Here is a 19,404-nt window from a genome sequence, read left to right on the forward strand (position 1 = left end):
TTTTGTTATATATAAGGAAATAAGTATTCAATTTCAATTTCTGAAGGTTAAACATAAATAAAAAAAGCCATTATAAAAAGTGGAATCAAAAGAAGAAAATTTGAGAAACTCAGTTTTAAGGTGCAAAATACCTTTCGCTGACGGTTTTCAATGCATTCTGTTACAGCATCCCATATATCTCCTCGATGTATGTGTAAAGCTTCTTTAGCTTCAGTGGCTGTTATGATACCAACATCATTTTCTTCATTATCTTCTCCATACTTAGCAGCCAATGCAATAACATTTTTTATCATAGAGGACCAATTATCTTCAAGCCAAATTACAGGATCTTCTCTACCACAATGCAAAAAGGCAACATGTAAATCCTCTAAACTGAATCCACACCTCTCAGCTTCCTGAAAATATATCAAATGTAAATTAAAACAATCAGAGAATTTTTTTATTATAATTTTATAAAAACAATGTTTAAAGTGATTTTGCATACAAAAAAATAAAACAAATTTGCATATAGAGGTATTTTTTTTTTCAATCATTAGGTGCATCTGCAATACATACACACAAGAATATCTAACATAATCAACAAATCTTTGCAGAATTTTATTACAGCAAAGTAGAAGAGCAATAACATACTCTAAAAAGGACATTTAAAAAAAGTTCAATATATTAATAACCATATACCTTTACAGTTTGTAAGAACTGCAGTTCCCGTGAATGAATAAAATCCTGAGTCTTTTCTGCTTTTAGATCATCAAGACTGCGATGTAATTTAGGTCTTTGTTGTGATTTGAATTTTTCTCCCTGTTTAAAACATATTTAGAAAATTTTAATAACATCTGCAAATAACAACAGTAATAATAATAAAAATAAATAATAACAACAATGAAATCAAAATCTAGAAATTGCCAATCTGTTGGAATCCCTGAAAAACATATTAAAAAGTGTATTGGTAAATTAATATTAATATCTCAATCTTCCAACTAACTTATAATAAACTTTATTCTAACTTATTTGTTTCAAAGGATTCTTCATAATTAGTGTGCAGTTATAAGGAACCTCATGTGCCCAACAGTAATTTTTGTTTATATCAAGAGAGCTAGCTGTACATGATTTTACAAAACAACTGAATACTAGCTATTTATTAGAAAAGTTGATATAATTATATAGCTAGTAAATCATTATAAACTGTATAAATACAGCAATATAATTAGCTAAATTATATAAGTAAATAATTTGATATGATAAATAATGATATTATATGTGTATAATATAAACTGACAGAATATAAAATCCCAATACCAGAATACATTAATTGCAAAATAAGCAAATGACATTACTTTTACCTTAACATATCTTAAATCATTAAACATTCAATGTTACAATTATTTATATAAATACACTAGAATAAGGAAAATGCACAATGAAGTACCACACATATCAAGTCTAAAATTCATCTCATGAAATGATTATGTAAAATGTAAGTAAATATTGACTTTAAGTGCATTTAATATCTTAAAAGAAGTAGAGACAAATTTATTTGCAGGGGAATAATTTTAAACTAAATAGAACCGAAGAACTGCAAATAAAAGGATTTTTCTTTTTTCAAATTACAAAAAGAATGAATATAAATAAAGAACAGAGATGACCTTTTGAATACAGGTAGAAGAAAATTATTCAAAATTCATTTGCTTTGGATGATTAATTAAATAGAAAATCATTAAATTCAGAAAATAATGCAGTTAATTGCAATGCATTGGTGAAATAGAGCTGTTTTAAGTACTAAAGTTACATTTCAGAGAGTTAAGAATATGTAACTATGATCTAAATTACAGATGATTTGTGGTATATTTATACTTATGCATATTGAAACCATCATTAGTATTACATAAAAGAGTTTACTTGAATGCATCTGCCTAAATTAAAGTAGGTGCTCAAACATGATCAGTTTATGTCTTGATACAAATAAGCAAGAAGACCTATAGAAAGGCTTTTACTAAGAACTGTCAAGCACAGATATAGTCAGGTAGTTCTGCATATTATTGTTTAAGAAAATATTTCAAGTGACACTCTCGTGTCTTTATTTTTCATAAAATAAATATCAGTATTTTCATATAATAAATATAAATATAAATATGAATCATAATGTTGATATGGCCATTCTATTCAAAAATAAATAACTAGATACTTGTTCCAACATGAAAATGCTAAGCCTTAAACTAATATTACAATCTCTTGAGCCCTTTAAAATTTCAACATCTCCCCACAATTGAAAAAAAAAAAATTTTAAAAAGGATTATATTTGATGTTATCTGAGTCAATAAATATAATGTTAAAAAAATTACAATATCTAAACTTTTATATTTCTGGGTCTTATTAATCATATTTAGTAAGATATACTAATATTTTAAACAAAAAAAACTTCATTGTTCTATAGTTAAAACTAACAAAGTTGTAAAGCTCTAAATATCAATATTGATATAATACAATATTATGGAGGCAATGGCTGACTCAAACAAAATCCATCAATTAATGAATAATATTTGCTGAAGGAACAGTTGATTACTTTAAAATAAAAATAATAAAATTCAAAAATTCTTAACTAGACGGTTCAGTTTTAGTCATAAAATCATTAAACTTTTTTTTGGTTTAAAATGTTTTAGCGTCAAAAAAATATTTTACTAAATATGACTAATAGAACCAGAGCAATATACAGACTTTAAAATTTTTTCAGCAATATATTTATTGACTTGAACAACATATAATGAATTCTTTACAGCATTTAGAAAATTTTTCCCAACTGGAAATTCATGCCTTATCTCTAACAGTTTAGAAATTAACAATTAGACACTGCATATTAAACATATATGTTGCATTTACTTAGCTGTAAAATTAAAAAGCCTATGAAAATTTTGCTCATCTCGTATAGTAAATGGCATAATATTTCAATACAAGAGAGATGTGACTTTTTTATACTTTTTTTCAAATAAAAAACACAAGCTGTGATTTATATATCCTAAATGAGAAATCAAAATAATCAGCAAATTATCAAATAACAAAATCAAGATAAAATACTATAATCTAAAAAAATAATATAAGTTTTCTCATAATATTCTAATGCAACCTACTAGAAATACTCAAAAGAAGCATTCCAATACCTATAATTAAAGATATGTCACTTGTTAGTATCCCAAATAGATTGACTTAATAGATATTTATTAAGATATGATTAAAAAATTATTATTAAAAATGAAAACCAATCAAATTTTAAATCTTTCAGAGAAAAAATAATAATCACCTGTTTATTTTTCATTCTTCTATTAAGCTTATCCATTGATCCCCAAGTTCCATCAAAGTAATCTTCCTTTACAAGTGGTTGTTCCAGACCCGGTAAATTGTGGGGTTTGTAATACATTGGATCAGACATCAGCCAAGCTTGACTCCAGCTATGCATAGCTTCTTCAGGTGGTAAACTAGAATCTCTTCCAAAGGATTGAGCTTCATTATACATAGACAGAGATCTTGGTATGGGACTTCGACTTCTTCCTCTTTCAAACAGGGACTGAGTACTAAAACTCGTTCCTCGTCCCCAACCTGCTCTCCGATTATGGTAAGGTGGTGCTGACATTCCAGATAGCAGAGATTCCATAGACTGAGAACTAATCATAGGATCAGTAGCAACTGAGCAACTCTTTGCAGTTGTTTCAGTCTTCTCGGTTTGAACAGATATTTCTTGTTTAGGAAAGATTGAATCTGTAGAAGAAGCCATTGATTTACAAATCAAATTCTGAGTTTGAACATCTGTTGACTTTGTAGTAGTGAAAGTCTGAGTCTCAGTACAAAGCATTACTGAAGCTTCAGGTACTTCCTTTGGATCATTTGGTGGAATTTGTTGAGAGCTTTCTTCATTCTCCAAGCTATCTTCACCAATAGATTCTTCGCACTAAACAAAACAAAAAAAATCAATAAATAAAATCTTTAACACGAACCATTAATACCAAAATTTTATTCAACATAAAACCTCAGTATCATAACCTTGTTTAACATGAAATCTTATTATAGAGCATATAGAAATAATTAAATAATTGAAATATCATAGCTAAGAGTGTATTTCATATATAATAACCTAAATTGTATAAATATAGTAAATATAAAAGAATAATGCTGCTGGTTAAAAATACATAAATGAAATTAAATAAAAACTGTAGTATCAGAGTAATTGAAAAAGAAGATACAAAAACAAACCTATAGTAAATTTAAGCCTTTCCCAAGTACAGCCCAAAACAAAAAGAATGAAAGCAAAAATCTCTTGGACTTTTGATGAAAGCAAGACAATTAGTTATTAGAAAACAAGTAAAGAGTTATACAATAAAACACACAGGCAAAATAAATCATGCATATTAAATCACAAACAATATTATTAGCAAATTATTTACGGTATTAAAAAAAGAAAAGGTATATAAATTTATTACTTTATATTAAATTAAAATAATAAAGGAAAATCAACACACATATTAAAAATTTTGTGAATTAATTACAAGGGAACAAAGAGAGAAGTGAAGATAGAAAAAACATGAATTATACAATAAATTAATCTGAATGTTTTCACAATTCTGGCATTCATAAAATGAAAAGTAGGAAATACACTAACTCAAGCAGTTATAGTTAAAATAATTTATAACTGATCAGTAGAATAATCTCAGTTAAAATAACATGTTTCAAGAAGGAAAAAAATTATTGATATTTTGATAAAATACTTTCAAAGAAAAATTACTTTTCCAAAAATTTCTAAAGCATGCATTTTCTTGTTAAAAAATACTAAAATTAATTATCTTTTTTATGAAAAAAATACCGTTTGTTCCTTAAAGAAAATTATAGGATATTATAAATAATTTATTTTTTAAACTATACATGCATAAATTTTTAATTGTTAAAAGATTAGAATGGCTTATGATTACAGGCTTCATTAAATCAAATTATTTTTTTAAATCTATAAAATATGCCATGAAAATTAGATCTGCTTAGATAATTTTTGAAACTATAATTTTACCTTTAAAATTATATGCATATATGGAAATTTATCTTTGGCAATATATAAGATCATACATAAATTAAATATTGTTTAACGTAAAATTCTCATTTTCAATATAAAAGATAAAATTATTTTTTATCATAAGCCTTATTCTACAAATCATAAAGATTAGAAAGATGTTAAATCTACTAACAGCATTTATATATAATCTAAACTATGCCATGCTGCATTATAAAATAATTATCAAAATTTTTTAATGAAAATCTAATAAGCAATACAACTTGCTCTATAAATCAAAAGAAGAATATTCACAGAGAGACCTCCTTTTTGTGGTGAAATAATGAATTTGAATATTATAACATAATGATATTGAAATTAGCATAAATTAAATATATTAAAAAAATGTAATGATATCATGAGAGCACTGAGATCAAAATTAATGTAAGATAAATCAGTATTGTATGAATCAATGAAATCAGTATTATACACAATAGTTATTTACATGTTATGCAAAATACTAGAATTATATATAAGAAAAATTCAAAAAGCTAACATGTCTTTAAAAAATGGCAAAAGAATGCCAGAATTGTGAAAATTCTATTACAATATACCCACCTGAAAAGTAAAATATTTCTGGCTTCAAAACTTCAACTTCCTTTTTTTTTTCTCAGGAAAATTAGATCAAGAAAGGAACTGGAAAACCATGCACTAACATAAACTGAATAAAATATGGTTAACAGTACTAAAAAGTCAATGAAGAAACCATGCAGTGGGTTGAGGGTAAAGCAAATAATGATATTAAAAGAAATCATAAAATAAAAAAGTCCAAGAAAAAACATTTTACAACATATGATTTACACACAAAAAAAAAATCTTAGCACAAATAACTTATTGACTAATGATTTCTAATAAATACATGATAATTGCTTAGGTTACAAATAAATTATGCTTTAATCAGTAACTTATTCTAAGAATGTAAATCTATTTTATAGTACTAATTCATGGAAATAAATTGAATAATAACAAATATAACATACTGATTGGACAGAAATATAAATCTCAGTGCAATCAGATGAATTATGTATACTCCTCAAATATATTTTTAAAAACATTTTAAATAGAATTTAATCAGAAAGAGAAAAAATAATACAACTTCAATATCTATATCAATAGCAAAAATATATTATCACCTAAATAGATTATCAAATGATATAATTTTCAGATTTTTATTTTCCAACTATTACAAATTAAATAATGATTTGAAATTGAACAAAATATAATTCACAAATAAATGATAACAGAACACAAAACAAAACAATTTAAAAAATATTTAATACAATATTTTAAGAATCCTTATAACATTTTAAGATTAATAACATGAATAACTGCCCAAATAAAATTATTAATTTACTATTTATTTTATGGACCTGTGAAATTAAAAATCAACATAAACAGCAATTATGATTTGGAAAAAGAAATATTCATCATTTTAAAACAGAATTTTTAATATAAAACTTTTTCAGTAAAATAAATAAAAATTCAAAACTTATTTACTGTACATAGTCAATTAATGTTATTATGTACTGTTTATAAGCAACATAATATACCCTAATAATTAAAAAAAAAAGCTTGCCCCCTTTTTTTCCCCATCTCAAAATGCAAGCATAATAAGGTAATTCAAAGCTATTTAAAGTTTACTAATTAGAAGACTTTATGAACAAATAATAAATTTATTGTTCCATCTTCCTCAAAGTATTAACACATCACTATCTGCTTTAAATGAAAAAGAAATTCTTTGTTTATTTGCAGTATAATTAATGCAACTTAGTAAATAATTGTTTAAGAAAAAGAACACAGAAATTTTCATAAATTAATAAAAAAATATACTCATATAAAGACACACAAACTCAAAATTCTTTTCTCAAATTTTATTTTTTCAATAAAGCATAATACAATATGATTCGTTTTTATTATAAAGGCATTGATTTAATAGAAAAGATAAGTTGTGCATTAAAAATCAATAATAAAGTATTAAACAAGTTTTCAAAAGCCTAGTAGCAGGTAATAATTAAAATTCTGTACAACATAACAAATCATACATTCACAATTTCCATTTAAACTTAAATAGCATTAAAAGAAATGCTAAAAAAAATTACTCACACTCTTCAGTTCTAATAAACAAACATTCCCAGTCAAATGATTAAGTTGTAGAGCTCAAAATAAATTAAGTGGAAACATTTTAAATTGCTATTCAAATAATTTAAATCACCTTTTGTGCTTCTCTATGTTCTGATAAATCAGGAGATTGAGAAATTGCATCTAAATTGACTAGTTCCATAGGTGAATCACTGTTCCTACTGTGTAGTGACCTATCATTCTGATCTTCAGATGAAGCTGAAGTTTTATAACTTGTCTTGCAGCAAACTTGGCAGATATGACTTCCGGGTGGATTAACAAAGGTACAATGCATGCAAGACCATGGTTTAGAAGGAGGTGGCGGAATTGCAGGCAATTCATCATCTGCAGGGGGTTTCACTGTAAAATTAATTAAAAACTGGAAATTAACTTTGTGCATCAAAAATAAATTATACCTACAAAGATGAGCACATTGACTTAGCATTAAGATCACAACAAATTTTATAATACAAATATTTTAAATTTAAATCTACTTTAGATTTAATAAAAAAAGATTAACTTGTATTCAGCAAAATAAAAATACAACTTTTGAAATAAATCTCTTAAATGATAATAAATTGTTTCTTATTCTTCTTTACATAGGTCATCAGAACATAAACACATATTTCAATTTTTTAACCTTAAGGCTATAACTATAAAACTTCTAAAGACCATAGTTTGACAAAAAGGTGACATTTATTTTATTTTATTTTAAACTCAGGATAATACAATAAAAATGTTACTTAATCAACTTACAACAATTACTTTTTTTTATTACTAAAGCATACATATTTAGGTGTTATCATTTGAAAAAAGAATCCGAGCATAAAAAACATTTAAATTTTTTGGGGGGAAGCTCAGTTCTTTTCCCCTAATAAGAAAAGAAATGGAATTATATTTCCATTAAAAACAAAAAACCAATGCAAATTCAATTTATATACAAACAAGCATTAATAATTCAAAAAAATCTTCCAAATATATAATACACATAATAAGTGTATAATTTTGGATAATTCATTTAACAACACAAGTGTGTACATTAGATTTTATAGAAAATATTAACCATAATTATCAACAGAATACAACATAAAATAGTATGCACATTTATTATGAAGTAATGCCCTTTAACTGAAAAAGTGAAGGATTTTAAAAGGTTATGCAGTTAGCCAAAATTAATTAATAGCATGCAAAATTATTAATAAGAAATCAGTAACAAATTTCAATCCATGATACCAAATCCTGATTATTAGAAAATGTAATAATTATTAGATATTCTATAAAAATTTTATTATGTCAATCTGTCATAAAATTCAACTAAGTGAATCAGCACTGGATTTTTCCAGTTAAATTTTAAATTAGCAATTATTACTAATTTTAAAATTTTGTAAAATGAATACTTAATAAAATCCATACCCAAAAAAACTTCAAACAATTCAAAGCTTACAAAGTTAGTACACTTTTTTGTTTTGTGTTGAAATATATGTTAAAAGATCAATCAAAATTAAAAATTTACAACAAAAGAAACAAACTTTTTTAATATTATACGTAATATTAAAATATTTATAGTGTCTAAAGCCATCATGCAAGATGCTTTGATACATCAATTAGAGAACTTAAATTTAGTACAATCACAATATTGCAATTTGATGGAAAATTATATATTTACCTTGATGAGTGATCGCAGGTGTAGTGCCACCTTCAGTATCTGCATCAGTAGTAATCTGAGCTGTATCCATATTCTCCATATTAAGAGAGCGCTTAGAAGAACTCTTGCTCATTTTAGATTCTTCTGCTTGTTGGTGCAGATCTCTCATAAAATTAGGATCAACAGGAGGAGCACCATTTGGATAATAAGGTCCACCAGGATATGGATAATGAAAATTTGGATCTATAACAGGTAAATACATAAGGCGAAATATTAGTAGGTAATTAGGAAATAGAATAAAACACAAATTTTATAAAAAAAAAAAAACTGTACCATGTTATCAATGATATAAAGACAGCAACATAAAGATTAAATAAATAAAAAAGATATAAAAATTACATTCTTTTTGTTTTTTGTGGAAAAAAAAAGACAAAAATTATACTAGATAAACATTCTGTGTGTTAAAATAGATAATTTTTAATACACACACAAAAGAAAATTCAAATAAAATATATCTTTGTTTTTGCAAGATGCAACAAGAATGGATATCATTATGTCCATTCTTGCAATAAAATTTAAAAATTTCTTCAAAAAATTTCAATTACATTAACCTTATTTGTATAAGAAATTTCAACAAAAATTTAGATTTATACTGTAACTATTTTAATAAATATAAATAACTTATACAAAAAAAATCACTTTTACTAATTATTTATACAAGTTTGAATGCAAAATAATTATAATGATTCAATTTCCTTGAAAGTATAGACAAATAAATTCAAAGAATTTGCAAATTTTTATGTTGAAAAAAAAAGTGTCATGAAATAAATTTCAAGCAATACATACAACATTGAAAGATCATTTTGAAATAAAGATATATAAAATGTTAATTAGATTTTTTAAGATGTTTAATGAGTGAATAAAAAAAAAGCATTAAATCTAAAAAAAAAAATATTGAAGATAACACATTTGACATTCTTTACTTCTGAAATAAAAAATAGAAAATTCAAGTATTTTTAAATTAATAAAACTGAATAATGTCCAAATTTTGAGTCTACAAACCTACCAGGGTAAGTTGGTATACTTCCATGGCTGTGTCTCAAATTTCCATTAGTAGCTGATGGGGCTTGACCACGAGTTAGACTTCCTTGTGCAGAACCCCATGGCATAGGATGGAAATAAGGAGAAGGATGAGGGCTCATTAGGTTAGACCATGAGGAAGATAGGCACTGAGCACAATTTAAGTGTGCCATAGAATGTGAAAATGGTGGATGGACTGGAGGGTGCATATATGGATAATGAGGTAAATGATACGGATGAGGTCCCATTGGATTTGCAGGAGCACCAGTAAGATCAGCAATGCTTCTGCTATGAGGCTTCAATGGGTATCCAAATGACCTGGAAGATAAATCAAATGATAGAGTATATAAAGAGTTTTAAATGCATTTCCTCTATTTTTAAAAATGGATTAATAATTGTTTCTATATAATATTCAATATTTTTGAGCTGAAAATTTTCTTCACGACTTATTTACAATTAATAGAATTTGATCAAAAAAGGAAAATGTAACTATAGGTTTAATGTATTGTGAAATTCATGAAGTAAACAACTTATTAAAATTAACTGACGCAATTTAACGTAACAAGTCCAAATTAAAAAAAGAACTGAAAATTAATTTTTTTAAAATTGTAAATAAAACTCTTAATAAGCATAGCCCTCCAATCTGTTTTCAGCTTTATTGAATAAAAAAATTCAATCAAATAAGAGTAATAAAGGAATATTCAGTTAATTTTTATTTGGAAAAAGTTTATATTCCACGCAATTTACAAACTATAAATGAAACCAGAATTTTTTTTAAAAAAATTAGAATGAATGGAAAATTAAAATTAAGCTATATCAGTCAATTAAATTAATTTCTAATATTTTAAAAATGTTCAAAAATAAACAAATCTAAAATTCTGCATGAAATTGGATATGTTGACTGTTATATTATATGTTGACAAATAGCCTAATTTGTAATCTTAAAAAGATCTTTTTAAACCTGATATATAAATATATAATCAAATGTGTACATAATCACACATTTCAATCCCTTCAAATTATTCATTTAAAAATGAAATTATAAATTTTCAACCCTTGGGAAATAAATAATAAAAACTGGCATATACGACATGAAAAAATCTGTCAACAATATACAAAAATATATTTTCATTCTGCTATTTACAGCATGTTGAATTGTATACATAAAAAAAATTAAGCTAAATAAGAATTTAATAATTTCAAATGCACTATTTATTAATCAATATTCTAGTATTAGTTCAATAAAAATATGCTATTCATCTAGATCAAATGAAATTGTTATTTAAAAAAGTCAATACTTGTTTTAACATACATTAATTAATTGAAACTATATATTTTTTTTTAACTTCCTATTTTGATATATATATATATATATATATATATATATTTGTATAGAACATTGTTGGGGGGGGAGGGATGTTTCAATGAAAGAATAGAAGGAAGACAATAATTATAATAATTCATTTGATAATGCAAAATTCAAAGGAAATTCATTTCAAAAAGAAATAAAATAAGAGGGAAATTTTTTTTTTTAAACTTACTGTCCATTAGTCATTAAATCAGGTGAACCTGATGGGATGGAAACCTGAATAGGAGAAGAAATATTTGTCCTTTGAACATTCCATGGGTTTGTAACTATAGAATTGGAATTACCAACAGCTTCTCCTTGATTAATCTATTTAAAATTTCAAAATATTTTATATCAAACATTCATAAAAAATTGATATATTCATAAAATATGTCATTAATAAATATAAAAAGGAAAGTTTCTACATAATTCCAATTGCAAGAAGTAATGTGTATGGCATTCATTTGATAATACAAAATTCACAAAATAGATCATTAATATAATCATGCATTAATGTCATCTAGTTATGAGAAAATATTTCTACATAATTAGATGTCAGAGAAAAATAGAGTGATATTATTATATTGTTCCTACTATATGCAAAAAATTTATTAATTAGTTTTAAACTCAATTCTTTGTACGTATGGTGTATTTTTATAATTCCAAAAACTTTTCTTTTTAAAAATAATTTTTTAATTATCCAAAATTTATTAAAAAAATTGTCATTTTCTCAGTAAGTACATTATAAATTCATACACATACACACACAAACACAATACAAATGTGATAAATATATCTATTTCAAAAGCAAAATCGTTTAAATAAAAATATTGCATTATTCATTTAAATCATATTATCAAATGTATAAATGCATTGTATTTAAACTAATTTTAAAAAAACATTATAATATTTCAAAATTAAAAAAATACATAAAAACTAAAAAGCAAAAAATGTGTTTAAATATGCACTTACAGAAACACTTTCATTTTCATAAATTTCATTTGGTTTTATTATTTCTTCAACACTATGTGCTGGAAAAGCAGTTTCATTTTCTGAAAAACACAATATAATTTAAATAACTAGACGAAATTAAATTTTATGAAATACCTGATTCCATCAAAAGAGGGCAATTGTAAAAATAAAACGTTTTAAAAATTATGTAATCTTAACAATATACAAGAATTGTATAATATATTTATTTTTAATTATTAATTAAAACTACTAAATAAACAATTTTTAAAGAATTTATTATGCAAGGTATTTTTAATGTAATTTCAACAGATATTACCTAATAAAAAAAGTCTTTTTAAATGTTGAGGAAATAATGACACTTCAAATCATATTTGATGCAATTGTTTATATCGTTTTAGCCAAATTTTAAGTTTTTTTTTTTTTTCTTTTTTTTTTCTTTTCAGCACTTACAAATGTTTATCTGTTGATTCTTTATAGTAGAAACACAACAGCTGACATATTTAGAAATATTTGAGGTAAACTTTTGATTAATATGTCTAGCATAAAAGAAATAAGAACTGTATAAAGGAATAAAATTAATTTTTGTACTCAAAATAAAACATGTAAAAATTATTAAATTGAGAATTAAAAATATTTTTTTCTTTTTAACTGTTAGCATAAAAGAGCATTTGCTCTTATAATTGTTTACACTTATAAAAGCAAATATTTTTTTTAAAAATAAATTCAGTCACAGCAATATAACATAAACTTAGTATCAGCAATAATGCATAAACTAATATCTAAAAACAGCAGGAAACACATTTATAAAAATTATTTACCATAAGTTCCTTCAATACTAGTAGGAGTTTTTGGTCCAGCAAAAACATCTTTTGAAGTCGGAGTTAAACTTCTCATATCAAATACTTTACTATGTCCAAACGAGCCCAGCTTAAAAATAAAATTTATTCTTAGTTGAATAATGGAAAATATTCTATAAAAAAGCAATAAAATCAAAAATGTAATGAAAAACTGGATTTAATATTTTAATCCTGAAAATAATTTTTTAAAAATAAAACTGTTCAAAGAATTTAAAATCTAAAATTACAAATTCTAAAAAATAACTGTCAAAACATTAATTCTTATTTAATGATTAATATGCTATGTTAACTGCAAATTTAGAATTAATTTTTTTTTAATTAAGTAAAATTCTACCAGTGAAATATTTAAAATACTTTAAATAGAAATAAAAAAAAAATTACTCCCCATAGAAAATGCAAAACTACAAATAACTAATATGTAACAAATCTATACATAAATTGAACAAGTAATTACATAGAAATTTTCTTTAAAAAAAAGCTTGCAGAATAAAAATGCAGAAATCTTAGCTTGTAAAGAAATCATAATAGCAAGATTTTAAAAGGATAAATATGTTGATAACAAATATCATAGATAGAAATTATTATATATAAATTATGTCAAAGTAAAAAAAAAAAAATTATGTTGAAGAGCATGCTTAAAATACTTACAAATTCATAAATTTGTTAAGTTTACTATAATTTTGAATGCAATAATATGATTTCTAATACTGATCCACAAATAAGATTTCATTCTTTTTCTTTTTTTTTCAACCAGGTTGGAATAATATGAAATTGTTTTTTAATGCAAGATAATATTGTGACAATCTTTCTTAAATAATAATTATTGAATTTTATATCAAGAGCAAAATCTGCATTTACATAATAAAAATAAAAACTTTCAAGATTCAATAAAACGTTTACTGCATTTTATTTTCATGATAAATGTATTGAGTTTAAAATATATTGATATCACTAAAATTATAAATTTATGAAAAACTTTACAACAGAATCTGAACAACTGGAAAAAGAAAAACCTGTCAACCCTACTTTTCCTATCTTTCACCATAATGTATTAATATGAAATTTTAAGGTACAAAATAATGCAATTATTCAAAAGGGAACATGTTACAAACAAAATGAATTTAAAAGCTTTTGTCTGCACTCAAAAACTCACATAGTTAAAAATGTATATAAAACTTTGTGGTCACCTTGTATAAGACAACCAAAGTAGAAAATTAATAGTTCATAATAAAGTTTATAGAAATACAAACACAAAAAGCTAATATTCATGTTATTCACAGCAGAATTTGTTGAAGAAAGATATTCAGCATATAATGCTTTAAACTTTTTTAAAATAATCCTAAATTTAAATTGCTTACACATAAGTTGATAACTGAGTAAAATTCTCGGCATCCAAAAAAAAAATTAAATACTACCAAATTTAAACTTTAAAAAAAAGTACAAAAAGTTTAAAGTTTAAAAAAAGTTAATTCCTCCTAAATTCTAAAAATTCAATTCTTTTGTAAAATTTATATTAAAAATAAAGGGAAAGGCAACAAATATGTGCATGTGTTGGTGGATTATTATTTTCTAATCATAAGCTATAAGAAATCAAAATATTTTTCCCAAACCTTTTTTCTCTATATTATAAATATACAGAGAGAGAATTATATTGGCACAAATAATAAGCAATTAATAATGAAAACTGTAATTAAAATCATAAGTGGTATCAAGCTTCTCATCATAAAGCTGCTAAAAATTTTAAGAGAGAAAAATTGTGCAAGAAAATTTAAATCTGTTCAGCAATCACCAATAACAAATCTGGTTCTATATTTATTATTAATATCTACATAATAATCCAGTAGTATTATAGTATAATGAATCTGTCTGATATCACAAAACAGACTTTTAGCTTTCAAGTTTGAGATTAGTGTTAAAAAATCCACTTTAGTATCATCAATCAGTAGTGAAAATTAATTCAAATAATCCTTGATTAAATACAAAGCTCTGAGAAATATTATATTTTTAAAAAAATAAATGGGGAAATTATTTCAAAGTTTTAAGAAAAGTGTAAAAGATCATAGAAAAGTAAAAGTGAACTAGAATGCATCCAACTATATTAAAAGACAATATTTTACAAACATAATAACTTCACACAAATTCTTATAATAAAGTTTTTTTAGAAAAAACTTAATTTTTAAACCGTCTTATTTTACCTCATGATTTGGTTTTAAAAACATTCTTCCCCCTATAGTATGCCTTTCTCTTTTCTTAGATCTGGGTGGTGGAATAGGTATTTTTGATGGATCCCCAGGTAAATCTGTTCTGCGTCTCAGTCGAGGCGACCTTGCTGAGTTCCAGATACTATCCACAGCCTTACGAAGATGAAGCCGCCTTTTAGGATGTCGATGATACATATCATCACAAGACAAGCAGAAAATCTGACCACTACATCTATCACATCGGACAGCAGGAGTAGAACATCCACATAAGGCACATGACTTAGCAGGGGAATTCAAAAGATCATCATTTTTGGGAATTGGTCCTAAAAATAAAAAAATCATGAACAAATCCTAAACTGTGAAAATCAGGATAGAAAGATTAAAAGAAAATGAAAGATAAATACTTCCTATAAAAAATTAATAGTATTGATTTGTCCCAAAATAAATTTATAACTCTTCCAAGACATTGAAAAATACATCTTTAAAAGGAATAAGCTTTAAAAATAGCATTCTTAAAATTTTAAAATAAAAATTCATTTACAAAGACCCTGAGATATACATTTAAAATGTTTCTATCACTTTCCTTTTTCTCTTTTAAATCTGAACTATATTATAATAAGTTGGTCCAAAATACACAGCATCAAAAGTTTATCAGAAAAAATTATTGATATGCAGGTCATTCGATAATATATCCATTCAGAGCTTGTTGCATATAAAGCTGTATAGGAATCTCAAAAATCTAAATCCTTAAATTTTGGTTTTTAATGTTGATTTTATGCACAATTTGGAAATTATATGCGTAATTTGGTCAAAAAAATTTTAAATTCATTTTTGACTGGAATTAATTATAGGAATTTAAGATTATAGTGGTGTGTTGGGGTTTTCTAAGTGTATTTCCCGGTTTTAAATACACTATTTTTAATCTTCACAAACACAGCTACACTACAAAATTCACAAACACTTATTACTACAGACACACATAGAAAATTAGGTTAAAGAACAGTATGGTGGTGGGATTCCACAGTTTCCAGCCTAAAGCCTTCGGCATTAGCGCAAGGGTTGCACATGGGGAAAAAGTCGACCTCAGGGTGCAGGTCTGCCGTTTAACTGGTTGTCATCTGCAAAATACCACAAGAGGGCGCTCCCTGCTCAAGGGGAAAAAGAGGTGCTACAAGATTTAAAATTTTAGTTAGCTCTATTAAAAAACAAAAGTTTGGTTTAAGAACAGAAAAAATATTAAAACAATTTTCTAAAATAAATGAAAAAAAATTTAGCATCAAAAACCCGAGATGTTTTTTTTTTTTTTTTGCAATAAAATATCATATTAATTTCTTGTTTGTTGAAACAATTTTGTGATAAAAAAAAAGTAATTTGCAAAAATAAGTAAATATTTCATTTTAAGCTTCATTTTAGACAGTGGATTTTGATTTAACAAAATTAGAATTAGTTTATATTAGTAATAACGATGAAAGTGTGCATGTGTGCGATTGCTCTATAAGCCAGATTGCTTGATTTACAGTTAACAAAGTTGGCACATGTATACTTTGGAGGATAAAAATGTGTATCTCAGAGCAATTTTTCACAAATTTTAATTGATAAGAAATTAAGGGACATTTTAATATTTCTACATAAAAATTTACAAAAAAGTCATTGTACAAAAAAAAATTTTATACCACGTTAAAAAATTGTCTTTTTATTCATATTGATTTAACAATTGCGTAAAAAGTTCTTGAATTTTGGCAATTTTTTAAGCATACCTTTTTTATAAATTCCAATAACAGATTACACTGTTGCACTGAAATATCAAACCATTTTTATTATTTCAGTAAATATTTAATTGCATGATTTTCTTCTAATGTTGAAAATTAAATTAGAAAAATTCTGTTTAATATCTGTTTAATTTATGAGATAAATAAAGCAAAATTACAATATAATGAAATTTAAAAGATGATGAACCAAATATTTATATTTTTAATGGTACTATGAATGTTTTGAGATTTTTACCATTAGAAATGTTCATGTACACAATAAATAAAACCTAATTAAGACAATTAAAATAACATGGTGCTGAGGTTAGACAATTTGATGAAATCATGGAAACGAAACATAAAAGAAATCTGTTTCAGCTGCAAACCAGGCCATTAACAAAAAATAAATATATAATTTCAAATATTTGATTACATTATCCTTACTATTTAATAAATAATAAGTAATTTTAACAGAACAAAACGCAATTATGAAGCATTATTATGAGAATAGTATAAGATTCTTCTCCCCTTTCCTTTTAAATACATACATTGTAAAAAATAAATATCATTGGAGATTTAAAATCTAGGATCAGTTCCAAAATTTACCACACATAGCAAGGCCTTAAACCAGGCTCATATTAAAAAGATTAATGTAAAAATGATAAATTAGAAATACAACAGATACTCTTTTTACAAAATTCCATGATTTATTTTCTGTTTTTGTTTACAATTTTAATCTTTAATCAATATTTATTAACAAATCTGCAAAACATCTAACCACATGACTCTCGAAGAACAAAATAAAAAAAAACTGAGCACATGATTTCTGCTCAAAATATCTTGTTGATCACACAAAATTCCACAAATAGAACAAGTGACTACAGTTAAGAGTAAACAGGAATTAACCTATGCTATGGTTAATCTTGGCAACAAAGAGGGAAACTTTTGGCAAAATTCCACTTAGAAAGTCAATGAAAACTGTTAGACAATGCACAAGAAACAAAAAGAAGGAAAAGAGGGGAAAAAAGAAACTTTTTTCCTTCTAGACCTTTATCATTTTAAAGGTAGGTAGGTATCTTTCCTTTATTTAATTATTTTTTACTTTTAAGCTTTAATATCATAGCAACTATTTAATCTATCTTATAAAAATACAATATCCAGCCAGTGATTTAAATTAAATATTACTACATATTTGCATTTTAAAAATCTTTGTTAAAAATCTGGAAGATTCAAACATATTTAAAATGGTTACCCACAAATCAGAAATGTGATTCGTTTCCAAATCTGATACCCAAGTCCAAACCAAAAAAAAAAAAAAAATCTTTACATTGTTAAAAGTTATTTTAAAAAGCAAACAAAGATATGCTTTATAATTTTTTCCAACAAACAAGATATACATTTTTTTTTTTTTTTTGCCTTCAATTAAAAAAGCACCAAAGTGCTAAAAGATGGTTAAATCATTTTAATATGTTCTTTATTAACTTAACAACAATAGATCAAAATTTTGTTATTTTATTCTTTGTAAAAAAATATATATTTCATTAATTTTTTTATATACTTTTTACTTTATAGTATATTTTTTTGACTGAAATCCCACATAAATGTTAATATATTTTTAAATAATAATATTTAAATAGATAGTAAAAATAAAGCACAAATAATTCACATAGTGAATCATGTGCTATAACAAGGAGGAAACTAAATATGAGGATGCTCTATTCATATTAAATTCTACACTGAATGAGAACTTGTCACCTGAATATGGGGGATAGAGCAGTCAACATATTAAAAAAAAAAATGTTTATTATTAAGTTTCTGATTTTCAAATTCCATACCTTTAATAAATAATTGTTTGTCATGATTATCAACACAAAATATTATAATTACTTATCTCACATTCTGAATATAAATACAATCTAAATAAATACTGAAGAAAATGTATTGATTCTTTTATATTTTTAAATCTTGAAAAATAACGATAAATTATGCAGATAAATATAATTATTAATTTACTAAATTTAATTAGATGAAATATTCAATATAAAATTTAAAAATAAATATTAAGGATTGCTTACCATTATCTGAATTCTCCGCTTCCTCCATTTTAGGAACTTTATTCGATATCGATCAAATGTGCGAAGCTTAGTTGCAGTGCCACTGCTAAGTTGACCTATGAAAAATAAGTTCGATTTTACAAACAGAAACATTTCATTACTATAAAAAAATAAATGAGAAAAATTTTTGATATTCTCTAATTCACTAAAATGAATTTGATTATGCAAAAAAAAATTAATTTAATAGACAGCAGATGTAACATGTCAAAGAGCATATAAAAACAGATTAATTATATCA

At 24.6% G+C, this 19,404-nt stretch overlaps 2 protein-coding genes across 3 annotated transcripts in view; both read right to left on the reverse strand.

The window, feature by feature from the left end:
• Nucleotides 1–5,062, reverse strand: part of LOC129971745 (uncharacterized) — a 36,890-nt gene extending 31,828 nt beyond the window's left edge. The window contains exons 1-4 of the mRNA XM_056085721.1: nt 5,045–5,062; nt 3,293–3,937; nt 679–798; nt 132–395 (exon numbers count right to left, since the gene is read on the reverse strand). Coding sequence (XP_055941696.1) covers nt 132–395; nt 679–798; nt 3,293–3,937; nt 5,045–5,062 — 1,047 coding nt within the window. The remainder of the gene's footprint in view (nt 1–131; nt 396–678; nt 799–3,292; nt 3,938–5,044) is intronic.
• Nucleotides 5,063–6,939: 1,877 nt separating this feature from the next.
• LOC129972956 (E3 ubiquitin-protein ligase lubel-like) overlaps nt 6,940–19,404 on the reverse strand; it is a 30,939-nt gene continuing 18,474 nt past the window's right edge. For both annotated transcript variants that reach the window (XM_056087284.1, XM_056087283.1), the window contains exons 2-9: nt 19,128–19,222; nt 15,299–15,627; nt 13,065–13,173; nt 12,247–12,326; nt 11,468–11,601; nt 9,913–10,244; nt 8,868–9,089; nt 6,940–7,561 (exon numbers count right to left, since the gene is read on the reverse strand). In XM_056087284.1, coding sequence (XP_055943259.1) covers nt 7,287–7,561; nt 8,868–9,089; nt 9,913–10,244; nt 11,468–11,601; nt 12,247–12,326; nt 13,065–13,173; nt 15,299–15,627; nt 19,128–19,155 — 1,509 coding nt within the window. In that variant the 5' untranslated portion in view covers nt 19,156–19,222 and the 3' untranslated portion in view covers nt 6,940–7,286. The remainder of the gene's footprint in view (nt 7,562–8,867; nt 9,090–9,912; nt 10,245–11,467; nt 11,602–12,246; nt 12,327–13,064; nt 13,174–15,298; nt 15,628–19,127; nt 19,223–19,404) is intronic.

The sequence above is a fragment of the Argiope bruennichi genome, chromosome 6, assembly GCF_947563725.1.
Source record: "Argiope bruennichi chromosome 6, qqArgBrue1.1, whole genome shotgun sequence".
Classification (NCBI taxonomy): domain Eukaryota; kingdom Metazoa; phylum Arthropoda; class Arachnida; order Araneae; family Araneidae; genus Argiope; species Argiope bruennichi.